This window comes from Stigmatopora argus, chromosome 2 (genome assembly GCF_051989625.1).
Source record: "Stigmatopora argus isolate UIUO_Sarg chromosome 2, RoL_Sarg_1.0, whole genome shotgun sequence".
Classification (NCBI taxonomy): Eukaryota; Metazoa; Chordata; class Actinopteri; order Syngnathiformes; family Syngnathidae; genus Stigmatopora; species Stigmatopora argus.
This window is the reverse complement of record NC_135388.1, coordinates 13,385,122-13,403,098: the sequence shown is the minus strand read 5'-3', so window position 1 is coordinate 13,403,098 and position 17,977 is coordinate 13,385,122. Positions and strand designations below refer to the sequence as shown.

The window sequence follows — 17,977 nt, the reverse complement described above, 5'->3', positions numbered from 1 at the left end:
GCATGAATGACGTGTGTACATGAAACAGTTTATGGGAAAAAGATTAAAATTAATGTGAGGCATTCGTCATAAGCAAGCTCATTTTCAAATCACACATATGCTTATTGAAGAAGCATATTAAATGCTCTGGACAGAAGAAAAAAACTTTGGGTAATTTCACACAAACTATCGTGTTGCCTTGCTCTTTTGCTGTCCGACTCTTAGCGATTTATTTCATGCTTACCTCTGCTAAAAATGTAAAAGACACCATAAGATTGTTCCAATTACAGATGGTCCCCATTGATACCTGTGGTGATTCAAAGACTTGGAGTCAAACACTGCATTACACATCCTTAGAGAGGGTTTTCCCAGGTACTATAGCAGAATAACTATAATATTGTACTAGTCCACACAAACAATGAAAACGAGCTTATAGATGAAAGGCATGAAATCTTTACACACAACTGAATTCATCACAACACTCTTTAATTGGACAGGAAGTAAATGGATACATGTACTGTACTGAAACCAGAGGACAACAAATTATGGAATTGCAAGGCATCATCACAAATCATCCTGATATAGCACTGCCACCGATGGCCTGACTTAATGTTCTAAGAAAGGAACCAAGAAAAGACCAATAAAACAGCTACATGTGTCATAAATATATGTTTCTACTGCCACTACAATTCAACAGACTACCTAATCTGTGGTGGCAAGAAAAAAAACCACTGGTCCAACCACATCTGTAACGTCCAGAAAACACCCATCCATATAACTACTACTCCATAGTTCTTTTACAGTGATCTATGTTATTCAACTGCAGGATACCAACTTGAGATAACCATGATCGTAGGGGAATCAATAAATCTTACCTCTTGACATGTTCATCCAATCTTCAATTTCTAGGATTTAATCTGGTCCTTATGCAAGGTTGCCAAAATGTGTGGGTGGCGAAATAATTATTTTCTGTCATTCATTCATTGATACACTTCATCAAATTTCCTTGTAAATTTGTGAATGAGTTATTTCAATTTGTCATCTTAAACCATCCGATAGTTGTCGTGAGCATTTAGGCATCTTTTAATTATCCTATTGTAGCAGCAGTTCAGTTCAAGACTTTAGAACTGTGCATGTACTGAACACCATTTATGAAGTGGCGTCACTGTATAACTTTGTTATCATGTGTTAAAAGGACTATTCAGTCAAAGCAAAAACAAACAAAAAAACTGTTTGATTGGGGGAAAGCAAAGACATGTTAACAAGTCAGCCAAATTTACTTGAATCACACAACTGATGAGAATACGTAAAAAGGTTTGAGGCACTAATAGAGCATACGAACTGTTCCAATAACTGAAGGATGCTTTCTCTGAGTAGATCTCTCTTTGTGTGGCTGTTAATTAAGTATTTTTTATCTCCTAATTTTTCATCGAGTGAATGTAGATATTAAAGGCTTTGTGCTATTTGTCTTTTTTTTTTTAAAAAAGCATGACTAAAACTGATGGTGCGCATAGCCTTATATAGTCTTATTAGAGGTGGGCCAAAAAGCAGGATATGACAAAATCTGGGGCTGACGTCACCCATTAGTTCAGTGGATAAGGAAAACCTCTGCTTGATAAAATTACCATTTAGTAACCACTAAATTAAAATAAAATGTGAAAAATAAGTCAAAGGTAAATAAATTTATTAGATGATCACATAATTTGAAATAAAAACTATAACACTGAAATTGCACACACCTCATTTAGATGTAGTACATTCTATTCTTGTTTCTAACTGTTCAGCTGTTACTGATGACAGGTAAATATCCATGAGTGTATATACAATTTTTGGATTTTACAGTATATTCTAGTGCATTCTGCTGCAGATGTCTATACGGCAAAGAGAAATTGATCACTTTCCATAATTTACTAAAGAGTTGAGTTCTATAGATGAAAGGTCTGGTGAAGACACTTTGAAGATATGGAAATGACATTATGCATCATAAGCTCATATTTTAACATTGAATAGTCTTTTAAGTGCAGATACAGGATTAAGTAAGTTGGAGAATTTGTTTTAACTCTGGCACAGCTTTCTCTGTTACAAACTCAGATAGTTTGAATGAGCAGTATTTGGAAAATGAACCTTTGTAAAGGATGCCAATGGATGTCATTTGAACATGAGTGGGGCTGAAAAAGATGAGAGAAATGTGGCTGAGAGGGTGCGTTTTCAGGATGTGTTTATATGTTTCTGTGATGTGTTTTTGGAAAGAACATCAAAACCACGGTGGAGCTGCAAGACAGCCTTTTCTGTTTGCATCATATCCCACACAGCCATGCATACAAATTGTCCATTCACTCACAACCCACAGCACACAAGAACATCCCCCGTCTTGTATGCTTGCATTGGTGAAGACTTCCACAGCCTTTTACTCATTTGAAGGTGAAAATGCAGGCGGAGGTTTAATTATAAAAACAATATCTCTTTTATTATATTGTTATTCTTGCTGCCCAGTGGCGGTCCGTGCATTTTCTGTTAGCGCCTTCAACGTATCAATCCAACCCTCAAAAACTATTTTATGGCTATAAAACCTCTACTGCAGCTACAGCTGCGACACAGAAAACAATCAATAAATCAATGCACAAAAATGGGGTAAAATCCACTTCCTAGCAGCATTTCATGATTAAATACAAATACTGGAGCTTTTCAGACATTAAAACCAGGCCAGGGGGGGGTGATTTTCCCGGGAAAAGACAGCGATGAACGTCAATGGCGTACGGGCAAACATTGTCCGAAAATGGGGTAAAATCCAGCTGAAAAAAGCATTAATTGATTAAATACAAATACTGGAGCTTTTTAGACATCAGAACCGGGCCGGGAGTATCATTTCCCTGGTAAAAAGACAGATGAACGTCGATACGTCCATATACGTCCATACCTGAAACAGCAAAAAAAATGCACTAAAATTAGGTAAAATCCACTTCCTGGCAGCATTTATTGATTGAATACAAATACTGGAGCTTTTGAGACATTACAACCAGGCCAGGGGGGTGATTTTTCCCGGGAAAAGACAGCGGTGGACGTCAATGGCGAAACGGCAAAAATTAAACTGGGGTAAAATAGGGTAAAATCCACTTCCTAGCAGCATTTAGTGATTAAATACAAACACTGGAGCTTAAATACAAACACTGGAACTTTTCAGATATCAGAACCGGGCCCACAATTGAAATATTATTTAGGAATATAGCCATATTATACTCACCAAAAATCATTTTTAACTGTACACAATATCCATCCTCCTTTCTTTCTTCCTTCTTTTCTATCGCCATCGAAACTAATGATGAAAGTCGAGCCTGTCCTGTCATATTTACGGCATAGTCCATCTTGAAAATGGCTTTAAATCAACACAACAATATATTTGCTTGTGCAGCTAAGTTAGCGCACTGAAAGTGACGCACACACCCTTTTCCCGGCTGTAACAGGCTTGCTAGCTTTGGAGTTGATCGCCCTTTCTTAATGATGTCCATTTTTTCTGGAAAAGTCTGTCTGGAAAAAAGCTTTGTGAGCAAATCTGCAACAAAATCCATTTGTTTTGCTCTGTCGGCCATTGTGGGTGGAGTTTGCGATCTCTGGCTTCCTCACTATGGCTTTGGCCCGCCTACTCTCTATAGCAAGCCAATAATAGTTGGTGAAAGCAATGACGTATCCCAGCCAGCAAAATGCCAATGCATATGAAAAAGCATTGTGGGGTTTCGAACTCGAATTCTGATTGGTTAAAAGCAACAGTCCTGTTTAATGCAGCAGAACCCGCAGAACTGATTGTGAAGGGTTTGAGGCAGATTTCTGATCCTGGCAACAAATAATGGCTGAAATGTGATTGGTTAAATGCTTCACTATGAAAACACACATCTGGAAGCAGTGCAACCAGGGGGAAAAGCAATGAAAGGAAGCTAACAGACCATTTGGAATAATAAGGATTGATGGACAAAATATAATATGATTCAGATATTTCTTAGGCCAGCAGAGAAGGCATTGAAGGCCCTGACGACCCGCCACTGTTGCTGCCATTGTATTATTAGTGATATTCTTCATCTGTTGATGCAGTTGGTTGATGTTGCTTTGCTAAGTTATTCAAAGGTCGAGTTTTTCGTCTGAAATCTGCTGGAATTGATGATTTTACTGTAGTGTCATTAAATTAGCCAATCCTTTCCTTCTACAGAATTTGTTAACATAACATTCATTCATTCATTTTCTGAACCGCTTTACCCTCAGAGGCAGGGGACACCCTCAATCGGTGGCCAGCCGATCGCAGGGCACAAGGAGATGGAAAACCATGCACATTCACACCCATACTTAGGGGCAATTTACAGTGCCTACCATACATGGATTTTTTTTTTTTTTTTTGGAATGTGGGAGGAAACCGGAGTACCCGGAGGAAACCCACGCAGGCCAAGAGACAACATGCAAACGCGACACAGGTGGACCGACCTAGACTTGAACCCAGGACCCCAGAGCTGTGAGGCAGACGTGCTAATCACTCACCACCGGGCCGCTCATAATGAACTTTTACAAGAATAATAATTGTTAGTGGTTGGAACTTTAAAAAAAAAAAATTCTTAAATATATTCACCAATATTCATATTTCTGCTGTGATCCTGCAAGGGTGTCAACACATCAAAATGAAGTCCATGTTTCAGAGGGCTCACATGCACTAAAAGCTTTACTTAAGAAAAATGGAGCATTATTCATGAGAAATTCTCTTGATTTAGTTGAACTGGTATTATTTTTTTGGCCATCTTTTTTTCAACCCCAGAATACATTTGGTATAGAAGATTTTACAGGTGTCTGAAGTGCTCGTCACATCTTTTGTCAGGATATTTTTCAAATGCGGTTGCCGCTTGCTACCTTAGGACTTCAAGGAGGAACAAAACAAAGGGACGAGGGTGATGAGGACAAGGCTTAGGCTGGTTTTCACATATACATTTACTTGTTCTTCAATAATTGTCTCAAGAGCAGTCTCTCCTTTCAACCATCTAATTGCATTTTTTCTTAAATATTAAAATTACAGACCTAATGAATTATAAATACTGTTTGATTTTTCACTTGGCTTCGTGTTCAAACTAACACCGATACTCCAAGTTAGACATGTCACTAATATTTTCATCTCAAAAGAGCAGCCAATTTGTCCACTTTTAACAGGATGAAGCCTGAATTAATTTTAAGGGTTCCTGGGTTGTGTTTAAAGACTCACCATGGAATTCATATTTTGATGCGTTAGAAATAGCTATGCTTTTCTCCTCTAAGATATGTCAAATGTCTCCTAAAAAGAAAAAAAAAACATTTGTTCATGCTGTCACATTGAATAATAGTTATCCCAGCGTCTCCTTTTTATCCAGGGACCTAAACTGTTCTCCTCCTTTTGTGGACGACAAGAGGTTTATTTTGAATTTTGAATGTGTAAATGCACTAAGATATATTTTACAACTCAACATGTTGACCATGACTCCTGACAGACGACAACATGCCTTTTGACTGCTACTGTCATGTTTTCTCAATGTTTTTATAGCCTTCCGTGTTATTTTTGCTGTCAGACTTTGGGAGTTTTTCTACGCCGCTTAGTAAAAGTGGCAGTGCAAACAAAATCAGGGAATCCAAAAACACAAAAATGAACCAAATGCCAGAGAATAAAAAAAACCTGGGATGCACACCTAACACTGACATGAGATTGACAAGCATGCAACAAGAAATAAACAAAGGGGACTTAAATACACACACATGGGTTAACGTCACATGGAGAACAGTGGCAACTGATAGGCTGCGACACATAAGGGAGGCAATAACAGGTGAAAGCAATGGACAATCAGGACAAGTTACACAGGGAAGAAGTCGAGACAAAATCAACACAAAAAGACCAAAAGCACACAAACCTAACTTTTGCTGAAATGATGTGTAGTTAAGAATATGAACTTAGTCCGTCTGTTTCTCTCTCAGTGAGTCAAAGTGGCCTTGCTGGAGATGTTTGTCCAGATCCTGGAGTCCCAGAAAATGGAAAGAGAATGGGATCTGCCTTTCAGTGAGTCCACATTATTTACTTCTTTTGTTAGTAAAAACAAGATATAGTGTGTATATATAGTGTGTGTATATATATATATATATATATATATATATATATATATATATATATATATATATATATATATATATATATATATATATATATGTATATATATATATATGTATATATATATATGTATATATATATGTATATATATATATATATATATATATATATATATATATGTATATATGTATATATGTATATATGTATATATGTATATATGTATATATGTATATATGTATATATGTATATATATGTATATGTATATATATATATATATATGTATATATGTTAGAAATACAAAATGTGCATGAAATTAATGATCCTCAAATGTGTTTTTACATTGTTTTTGTCCAAACCAACAAAACCAAAGATCTGTCCTGTTTTTTTCGTGCGTCCCACGGTTTGTCCGTTTTTTCTTCTCCGTGGGGAGGGAATATGTCAGAAAAAACATTGTTGGATCAATATGAATGGCTGAAAAACAGTCATTTGATGACTCACTGGTGTGCCATCTAACACCAAAGGCCATAAGAGACAATTTATGATTTTATTGTGTGATGCAATTATCATGAGAACATGTCATCTGAAGCTGAAACTCCCATGTTGTAACTACTGGAGATTCAAGGGAGGATTTTCCTTATTCATTTTTTTAGGTCTGAGCATTTTATAATTGATATTCTCGTTTAGTCTCATGTGGTTCTTCATCGCCATTAGTTACTCTGGCATCACAAATATAATAGGTCCATTACTGGAGCTTGTAAAAGGCCATTACTAACGTTTATGTGAGTACCACATAAGATAACATACTATATGAATGTACTTAATTTGTTCGCAATTTTGTATCAACTTGTAATCAAGAGGGATATGGAATTGTGGCAATGAAGAATACAATAACAAAGGGACTTTTAATATTCAGGGGAATAGGAAAAATAAATTAAATTGGAGGGAAAAAAACTAAAAAGTATTTTGTGGCCTTACTTTTTAGGCTAGTTAAAAACATGCCCTTTTATGTCACTGTCAATTTGGTATTCTCTGATTTCATAGTGCCTCATCCACTAAGTATGCTGCTGCCGCAGGAGCAATTTGATGAAAATTGGATAGGATTGGAATTTCAGATTGTGTCTTGTAACAATATGGAACATGGCTGCAAGAGTTTTATTGAACATTTATCCTACTAAACAGGCATTTCAAAGCAAAACAAAGAATGCATGTTAGGTTTTGTTTTTAATAGTGAGGATTGTTTTCTTTAAGTGTTGTTGCAATACATGTTTGCTTTTGTTTTTATAATGATTACCATCGTCCTTAAGTTTTATTAGGTGCCTTCTCAGGCAAATGATGTGTCATAAGAATTTAAGCAAGAAAAGCTGCCTAAGATTAATTGGTGTGATACAATATACCTTTCTCATGTAGCTGTAAATTACACAATCGGACCTGTATGTAATTTGCATATGAATAATGACCCAGTGCCGCTTGCTCCCAGAGAGATGTGTACGTTGTAGATTGTGTAATAACAGCATGGAGCCCCTGGAAAAAAAATGTGCAGTGGCTGGGCCAGGAGGCCAGGTTGTATCTATCAGCAGGGATACGACATTGAGATTTACATGCAAGGTGTCATGCAGACTTGTGCTGACATGGGAAAATGTTCCGCTCATGTTAGACAGCAGGCGGGTCAAAGCATTAGTAAATTGAGAAAATGGAGAAACACATGGCAAAAGTAGCAGGCCTCAAAAATACAAACTGAGAAGACACATGTCAGCAAAGAAAAGCATCAATTTAGAATTGAAACCAGGTATTGAAAGGTATTGAAAGTACTGAACTGTTGACATCTTTTGTGTTTTATCTCCCAATATACTAGAGTGGGCTCCAGTGTCCAGTTCACTTGTGATGACAGCTATGTTCTTCAAGGTTCCAAAAGTATTACCTGTCAGAGAGTGACGGACACATTGGCTGCCTGGAGTGACCACCGGCCCATCTGCAGAAGTAGGTTTTTACACCTGTCACCCCTACAAAACCCTAATTGTTTTTAAGGTATACTATTTTACAAGCACATTACAATACACTTTACAAAAATCTGAAGCTTTGCCCCTCGCCAGACAAAGGACATTTTTAATTCTTGCCATTGTTTTCATCCTCTAACCGAGGAAATTGTTTTCAAAACAAACAATGAAATAGCGAAATACAATCTATACCCATTACATACAACAAAGTTAATATTTTAACTGACAATTTATAATGTCTCTGTAAATAAAAAAAAGCTTAACCATATTTTTGGGTCAATAAGCACCTGAGTACAAGTTGCACCAGCCAAAGAATACACAATGAATTAAAACATATAGGTCACGCCGAAGTATAAGTTGCACTTGTGCAGCACAATTTTTTATTTGAAACCAAGACATATGGCAAAATAACGATAGTAAATTGAAGGAGAACAGGCTAAATAGGCATCTTTTTAAAAAACTGGATTTTCACCTATTTATAGGCTAAAAGGAGAAACATAACAGGCTGTCAGTGTTCAGAGAAAAAACAAACAAAAAAAGCATGTTGCACTTGAGTATTCTTCGCACACCCAGCCAAAGTATGAAAAAAGTGTGATTTATAGTCCGTAAAATACAGTAGGCTTGTGTCAAAGAGCTAAACATTTGATTGTTTTTGTCTACATTTCTAATGATACTCCAAAGAAAGAGCACCCAAGCTGTGAAAAAGTGCTATGGACATTTCTGTCGGAAATATTTATGTTGCCTGTTACACTCGGGGTTACAATACTAGAAGAACTCTTGTGATGAAGCTCTACAACAAACACCTAGAGGATTCCTCCTTTTTTTTCTTCTTAACCAGGGCTGTACATCTTTACAACAACAAATGAAAACAATACGCTTGTCTGCTCTTTATACTTGCTTAGCAAGCCAATCTACATGCCCTGTTCCTTCTTGTCAGGGTTTTTCTGCCCTTGTCGACTTTCTACTACAGTTTTCTCTTTGCTCTTAATTCCATTGACAGGTTGTCTATTTGGACTGCAGTGCATTGTTTCAAAGAAGAAAAAAATATCATAGCAACGCACTTCTATACTACTGACCACTTCAAATTTAAATTTACGTTATTACAATACTTGAATGACGTGTTCACTTTGAATCTGTTTACAGCCAACCCATTTTCTCTACTTTTTAGATAGTTTACTTCGGAAAATTATTATAATACTTCTAATAAAAAATAAAAAATGAAACAAGCAGTGTAGCTCTTGTTGCAGTCTAATAATTTAAGAGTAACATTCGTGATAAAAGGAAATAATAATGACCGGTCTCATTTAATTCACAAGGTTTGAAAGGTAGACCCATTTAGGAATCCAAACATTATTCAGTTGTATGTAATAGGAGAATAGACAATTTAATAAGTCATGGAAGAGCAGTAATTTTTCAGCCCGTCATAAGTTTCTAGCATAGCTAAATGAACAAAGATGCTTTGTAACAAAAATAATCACTTAAAACAAGCTAATTATGAGAAATTGAATCAATAAGTACAAATAATTCCAGGAAGAAACACAATTTCTTTTCAACAGGATTGGTTTCCCTGTGAAAATTGCCAACTTGATGAAGTATTATTGGCCATACCTCTGAATAAATCTCAACAATTTAATGTATTTGTAACTGGAAATAATGCATACTTTGTATCTTCAATCAATCAATACTTTATGTAGACATACCTAATGAATTGGGCAGTGAGTTTAAACAACAGTTGTGTAAACTTTGTCGGTTAGAGCGCAATGCTATTTGTCTGTGCATGTGTAACAGATATTGCCATATTAATATTCTTTTAGTTGCCAGCGTTATAAGTACATTATATCATTTACATTTGGTGTTTGCTATTGATTGCACCACTGGTTCCTCTGTGAGTGTCAAACCAATAAGTATGGGTTCTCACTGCCCACGTATCTCCTGACAACACCCTGTTGATGGCATTGCACCACAATACAAAGCCAGAGAGTTGGCATCCACAAAACACATACATACACACACACACACGCACGCGCACACACGCGCACCCGCACACAAGCACTGCATTGCCTGCATTGACAGCACATATCCAAAGGATCATGTCACACACCTCTGCAGCATTTGTGGCCTCGAGCTGTGTGTATTTGTTTGACGGACAGACCGTCCCTGTGCTCAGACACATACTGTAAGATTCCTGTCACATTGTATTACACTGTCTGTGTTTGTGTCTAGAAGTAAGAGTGTGGCTGTAGCAACCCAGCCACCCTCATGATACCGGCTACTCTTGTCAGGAGACAAAAAGCCAAAGGGCGCATGAGAAGTTGACTGAAATAGAAGGATGCCATGGTTCTCTATTCGAAAACTTTCTAATGAATATTTAATTTTATATTGCACGAGCATTCATGGGCAATTGCCAACAAAAGAAAAATATTCTTTATAATTAAATGTTTGATGTGTCATTTGAATTGATATAGTAGCCACTCCCTCGAAATACTGTCTTTTTAAATAAGTTTATTTCTGCTATTACACATCAACAATTGTATTTACACTTTGGGACTTTTGTGTTTGGGGTGTCATTGATGCCTCCAGGGTTTTCTGCAAAACCTTAATGAATGACAGTGTTTATAAACGGGAATTGCGCAACAACTTCCCTACACAAAGTTCACAGTCACTTACCCTTCAATTTCCGTGAACCCAATCAGCACATAAACATATCCAATGATTAATTGGCATGTCTTACCAACAGGGATGCCTTGTTTCTTGAACTTTGAAGTCAGTATTTTTGTCTGCCTTGATGCACTGTCAGGCAGACAAAATAATCATACCTCAATTGGCCCACTGAGTGTTCTGGTCTGTCTGGTCTGTTTTTGGCCCTCTCTGGGGATTTGAGCCCATGAGCTTTCACTATTTCCCACTGAGACCTAACTGTTAATTAGAAGCTGATCTGTGGAATGAATAGCCATTAATGTGTGTGCATGCGTGTGTGCGTGTGCGCGTACACTTACAGCACAGTGTGATTCAGCTATCTTCTCTAATTAACAGGCAAAGCAGTCATCCTGAAGTCTCCCTCTCTTTCAGCTCTCTTTCTGTCTCTTTTTAACCTTTCTGCCCTTTCTACATCACTCATTTTTGCTTACTTTTTTCCCCTCTGTCTCTTTTCACTGTTGAATGACACTGAAGCTGTCTCTATTAAATACCTTTTATTCCTTGCTTTTATGAAAGCTGTTAAAAATTACAACTGCCTTCTGGTTTAATAGATATACAATTAGGAGGAATGACTTATTTAAATGGTATAATTCCGGTTCTAATTATTTTAAAAAGAAAATTCTTAATGGTTTAACAAACAAAATTTGTTTTAAAATGTCCTTTTTAGTGGCTTGGCGACCTCACTAATTTCGTTATACGCAGCTGTTGTATAATGACAATAAAGGCTTTTGACTTGAGTGTTTAGCACGTCAGCCTCACAGTTCTAAGATTGTTCATTTTCTGTACCGCTTATCCTGTGAGAAAGAATGGTTGTCCGTCTCCTCGTGCCCTACGATAGGCTGGCCACCAATTCAGGGTGTCTGCCGCCTGGTGCCCGAAGTCAGCTGGGATAGGCTCCAGCACCCCCGTGAGCCCTGTGAGGATAAGCAGTTCAGGAAATGAATGCATTGATTCATTAAATCAAATTCCTGTACTGCTTTTTCCTCAACTATGGGCAACTGTCGGGACGTCCTGAATTGTGTGCCAGTCAATCTCAGGGCACAATGAGATGGCCACCATTCAACCTCATACCTAGGGACAATTTAAAGTTCTCAACTGGCCTATCAAGCATGTTTTTGGGATCTGGGAGGAAACAGGAGCACCTGGAGAAAACACAGGCCCTGGGATATAATCAATCATATTTCTGTCATCATTGTGTCTGTTTACTGATATTTATTTTTTCCCATGAAGCTCGTACCTGCGGAAGCAACCTACGGGGCCCCAGAGGGATCATAACATCTCCTAATTACCCAGTCCAGTATGAGAACAATGCCCACTGTGTCTGGGTAGTCACTGCCCTGGACTCTGCAAAGGTTGGTGAAACACCCCCACTCCACCCTCGTCATTATGGATATTATCCCTTTTTAATGATAAATGCTCACCTTTGCTATTGAGTGAAGACCTTTTGGTTCAAAAGCAAACAATTACTAGGTATCAAGTTTGAACCTAATTTGGATGTTTTCTCATATTTTCTGAACTTCAGTTCAATGAATTTTAAGGAAGAATAAACAATTACTTTCTTTCAACTAAAGTCGCCACGAAGGGGGAACAATGAAAATGTTACTTAAAGAATGTGTGTAAAGCCAGTGTTATTTCACCCTCCAAGCACATGTGTTTATTGTGCACTGCACTGCAATGCATTTGTCATTCATATCCATAACAACACTTGACTCCTATCTTGTATTGGGTAATGGTGCAGTCAGAGTGTACCAAGTATGACTTCTCGAGGAGATACATCCCCATAAGCACTCTCTATTCCAGACTGTTTCAAGGTAGATGCACTGTAACCCAGGCAAAAGTTCAAAGTTGAGCTGAAGGAGAGATGATGGATGACTTTCTGGGTAAAGACAACTTTGGGGCTTTATCATCCTTTTCTTTGTCTTCACACATCTTTTACATTGACATGACAGCTGTGCCAAAGAGATCCTGGGGTGTTATTGGGGTGTCAAAGAGAATCTCCTTCTTAGTTGACAGAAATGTGAGGTTCTGCCACCAGGCTTATCCTTGCACGAAACACCACATAAGAACTTGGTGGGAGATTGACTCCTCAGTGCGTAATTTGAATAAAGGCAGTCGAGCATATTCACAAAGCCATCAGTGACTTCTTATACGTGAGCTGGTCCCCTCACTCATCTGGTCTGTTCAGCTTTGGTTTAAGCAGCAGAAATGATAATGTGGTGTGGTGTCTGCCAGGGTAAAGTGGAAGAAGCTAGACTCTTGCTGATAGTTGCAGTTAACATCAGCTTGGGAGACATTGACACTTGTTTGTTTTAAGTCTTGTCATTTAATTTGATTAGATTTTAAGTGACATCTCTACAATCAAGTGCCCTAGCGTGTCTTCAGTGTCTGGCTATTACAGCTCGTCATAAAGGGAACGTGTAAAGCACCCATGTCTGCTGGTTACGCGTCACGCTCAAGTAAGAGACAGTTTCAAAAGACAGACTTCATAGAACCGCTAGTCTATGTATTGAATTTCATTTGCACGCACAATAATGTTTCCGATTTAGTGTTAGAGATGAATGACCTGTTCATTTTCTTAACCGCCTATCCACAAGTGCCGTGAGGGGTGCTGGAGCCTATCCTACCTAACCAGGCAGTGCACAACCTGAATCGGTGGCCAGTCAATCGCATGTCACTAGGAGACGGAGTACCATTAACACTCATATTTTGGGGCAATTTAGAGTGTTCAACCAGCCTACATGCATAATTTTGGGATGTGGGAGAAAACCAGAGTACACGGAAAAAATGCATCCAACCCCGGGGAGAACATGCAAACTCCAAAGTGAGGACAGACCCGGGGTCAAACCCTCGGCCTCAGAATTGCAAGGACGACACGCTAACCATTCGTCCGCTTGACTAGAAACAAATACTTGAAATGCGAAGTTACTTGCAGTGTGAGTGAGGCGTGCTAACTACTCGCCCACTGTGCAGGTCAGAGCTGGTCAGAAAGAAACAACTTGATAAAATGCAGCAGCAGAGTTCATAGGGATGATACAGACAGTTGGTTTCACACGGCTACTTTCCGCTGTTGTTTTCATTCAGAGAAAAACTGAAGTTACACTTGAATAATCTAATTGGTATGTTAATTTAATGTTCAAGTTACACCTACACACTGGAGCTAATTCTAGAAAATGTTGGTCAGTAGCCAAAGATATACAGCAGTAGACTATACTACCCACACGTCAGTATTTTCTACTGCAGAGCCAGTTGAAGTATTGCATGATTCTCTCTTGGTGAGCCCAAGGTCACCACACCTCCACAATTTTGTGAATGCAGATTGGTTGTTGAGTCATTGTTGTACCTGCATGAATTATTTATAGAGCTTTGCTACGACATCTCAAGTCTTTCCAGTTTGCCTGGCACTATTTTCTTCTCTTCATGTCTGATCACATATCCCATATCTTGTCCCCTGTCCTCTTTCTGTGCTTACCGTCTCTGTTCCCATTAGAATGTACTTGCCTCATTTTCTCTTACCTCTCCTTCATCTTTCAGCAATCGCCCCATCATCTGCACCACTCCTTTAGCATCTAGATATTCTTGGCCCACTGTACACGGTGCAAGTAGAACGAGGGAACACAAAATGAGAGCAAGATGGCTCTGAGCTCGGTCTGAAAGTGAAGATGAGGCAAAGAAAAAGTGTTCAGTTGACTAACGTTTTTTTCCTGATGATGGAAACAAATTGATGGATTAAGGTTAAGAGTACAAAACTATGTAGAAATCATTGTGTGGTCCTCACTGCTTTGACTCTCCACCAATATAAATGACATTTTCTTTGTTTTATTTGAATTATGGGTTAACTAATATATAGAATCAATAATTAAAAAGTGTTATTCCAGACAGACAGGAAAAAAATCCAGTTTGATGAACATGAACTTAGACAATGGAAAAATAACAAAATATATGTAAAGGCTTGGCAATTGTATTTGATATATTAATTTATGTGTGAATGTGATTAGTAGTACTTATTTCTTGTTCGATAACATTCTACTTTTACTCCAAGAGCCTTTCTCAGTACTAAATCTTAAGTAGGCTGCTCCCAAGGTTATGATTATGTTCTGTTTGTCTTCAGGGGTTGGGTAACAATAGGGTTGTTATTGTTGTTGTTGTTGTTGTTGTTGTTGTTGCTGCTGCTGCTACCGCCCCTGCTGTTCCCAGGTTTGCCTTATGAATGACCGTGCTGCATACTGACTTGCTGTTCACTTGCCTTGTGGCAGGGAAAAAGTTTGGTTAGTGGGCATTATTCCCTTGAAATATAGCAATCTTTGGCAAAGACCTATAGGACATGTTTTGTTCTTATGGCTATGCAGCTTTTGTCTGGGTGTTGGTGGGTTTGAAACGCTCGCTGTCTTTTTTCCCCTTTAGCTCAAACCCCGTTATATTTGATAGCAACCTGGTATAACCTGCATGAGGAGCTGGATTATCTGATCCAAATTGACAAAGCACCACATAGGAATTTAACAGCTGAAGTCTGTCCATCTTGAGAATCTTGACAATGCAGAAACTCATTCTAAACATAAACAAACAAAAAATGTTCTACTCCTACTAAAAGCACATATTTTGTATCAAGAAAAAAATAAATTGGCCCGTTTTTGAAATTCATTAATTCATTTTCTGAACCAATGTTCTCCCCGGGCTGGCGTGGGTTTCCTCCGAGCACCCCGGTTTCCCCCCACATTGTAAAATCATGCATGGTAGGCTGATTGGACATTGCCCCTAGGTATGGGTGTGAGTGTGCATGGTTGTCCATCACCTTGTGCCCTGCGATCGGCTGGCTACCGATTCAGGGTGTACCCTGCCTCTGGCCCGGAGTCAGCTGGGATAGGCTCCAGCTCTCCTGGCGACCCTAATGAGGATAAAGCGGTTCAGAAAATGAGATGAGATTTTATGAACTGCTTATCCTCACAATGGGGGGTGCTGTAGTATTTTTATTTTTTTTTGCATAGACTTTTAAAATGTAATCTGGGTCTTTTCCGCGGATACTGTGTAATTTGCTCCCATCACAAAAACACTGTTTTAGGTTTAATGTTTCAAAATTGTATTGTTTTTAATAATTACTGACAATAGGGGAATGTGCACACAGTGCTGTACCACATTATTAACTGACTGCTGAATCTGAAAGAATGAGTTTTCCAGAGCAATATGCCAATTACTACATTTTCAAATGTTCTTATGAGAATAGAGGGATTTGCTAGTGAAAATAAATTAGCCAGGAAGGCCCATTCATTTTCATTTTTCTGGTAGTAGAACAGGCCTGAAAGTTCAGACCAAATACATTTTCAAAAACCAATCTGGAAAGTACGGCGTTGACTTTGTAATATGCTCAATGTCAAGTTCACTTTGAGAGGAAAGCTGCACTTATTTCAACAAAAGATATGCTTTGTGAACTCAAAAGGTGTTATTTTCACCTACGGTGGTTGATTCACAGTTCCACTGTCATTGTTTACAGTGTGCTTTCTTTTCAAGAAGTAATAAGAAATGAGCTTACGCATTTGAGACCGAGCTTCTTGTTTGGAGGTAAACCAACCGCCGACGTAACATTTGAGGCTGGTTCTGTTTCGCGTAGGTGGGCTGCCAAAAATGCTCCTTAAATTTCAGTCTGGCTAGGTATGAAATGTATGTGTGAACTACCTGTATAAAATTATTTATGCTAGTGTAGACATAGCAATAGTCAACATTCACACACTGATATATATGAAACACATCATATAGTTGTTTCATAGGCAAGAGATTAAAATCTAGAGCCAGGATTTAAAAAAATGTTTTTTTTTCTTTGCTAAATAAATTTCGCTGACATCATTCAAAATTGAACCGTAGTATCAGATCTAATTAGACAATTTAGAGACTGTCTCAAAATAGGACAAGTGTCTGCTCTTCTAAATAAAATGAAACACAAATTAATTGCATGATGTCACATCCAATTTATCTAATCTGTCATTTTCTCAGTGAGTTCATATTCCATTACTTATGCCATAGATATGATTACTAATATATGTATATAATAAATGCAGGAAAAACACATTACTGACCTTATTTTCTTATGAGTTTGTTTTTTTAAATAACATGAGGTAATCCTGCATTTTGCATAATGTTTTGATTATGACATTATTTTGCGATAAAACTTTTCTGGCGAGAATCAGAATTCATGATTATACACATCTTGCAAAAATGAAATGTATGTTGCTGGGGAAGAAAAGCTCCCTCCGACCTGATCTGTTCAAGGAAGACAGTACTCAAAAGGACAGAGGAGATAATCTAAGTATTCAAAGAGAGGAAATGAGTGTGTATTAAGATGAATAACAATCATCTTTCTGTCGACCTCTCTTTTCTTCCCTTTGAATCTCATTGTCCCTTGTCCACCTTGACTTTTCTGCCGCCTGATTTGTTTCATCAATACTTTGTAAAGAGAGACAAATTATGCTATTGGCGTGTGTTCTTTTTTGTTACGCTATGAGGGTTCATACTCTAATGTTTAATCAGGCAATATAAAAGGCTTAAGTTTTTCTTTTGCTTTGCTTCGATTCGCTTTGCTTCGAAGCTGGCACTGTCAGTACATTTTGAATACATAAACCAATCAATGGTCAAATTGATTATTTGAATAATTGGATTGAAATTAATATAGCATTCCGTTTTATTTAAAAATGTATGTTTCATGTTTTGTTTAACCTGTTATTGGTTTTATTTGTTTTCTGCAATATCAAATGGACAATTTCAGATGGGTCAGGATTATGTACATTTTTTGAAATTAGGAGCTACTTCTGAGGTTACCTCATTATCAATTACTACATGCTAATTATAAAATTTATCATCCTTTGACCTAAAAATAAATTGAATTAAATGAAGAATATATTAAATTCAAGATTGTTTTTTCATAGTTTCTTTTTTACTTAGTTAATATTTGAGTAAAAATCAATGTTCAATGTTGATTTTTATATTCTAAAGTAAAAGCACATGTTTGCTTAACACAACTCAAACACAGTCTACTTTCATTAAAGACTATATAGTGTATTGATTTGGGAAATGCTAACTCACAATGATGACCCATTTAATTGCTAATAAAATACATACATAAGTAGTTGATTATTTGATAATTGTGACGTCTCTTGATCATAAGAACTCCTGATGTCAAATAATACAAACACAATGTACTATTAAGACATGATTAATTATT

At 37.5% G+C, this 17,977-nt stretch overlaps 1 protein-coding gene across 4 annotated transcripts in view; it reads left to right on the top strand.

Annotated features, from left to right (window-relative positions):
* LOC144070630 (CUB and sushi domain-containing protein 1-like) overlaps positions 1–17,977 on the top strand; it is a 332,478-nt gene that overhangs the window by 180,045 nt on the left and 134,456 nt on the right. For all 4 annotated transcript variants that reach the window (XM_077594993.1, XM_077594992.1, XM_077594994.1 and 1 more), the window contains 3 exons: positions 5,950–6,031; positions 7,932–8,056; positions 12,001–12,122. In XM_077594993.1, coding sequence (XP_077451119.1) covers positions 5,950–6,031; positions 7,932–8,056; positions 12,001–12,122 — 329 coding nt within the window. The remainder of the gene's footprint in view (positions 1–5,949; positions 6,032–7,931; positions 8,057–12,000; positions 12,123–17,977) is intronic.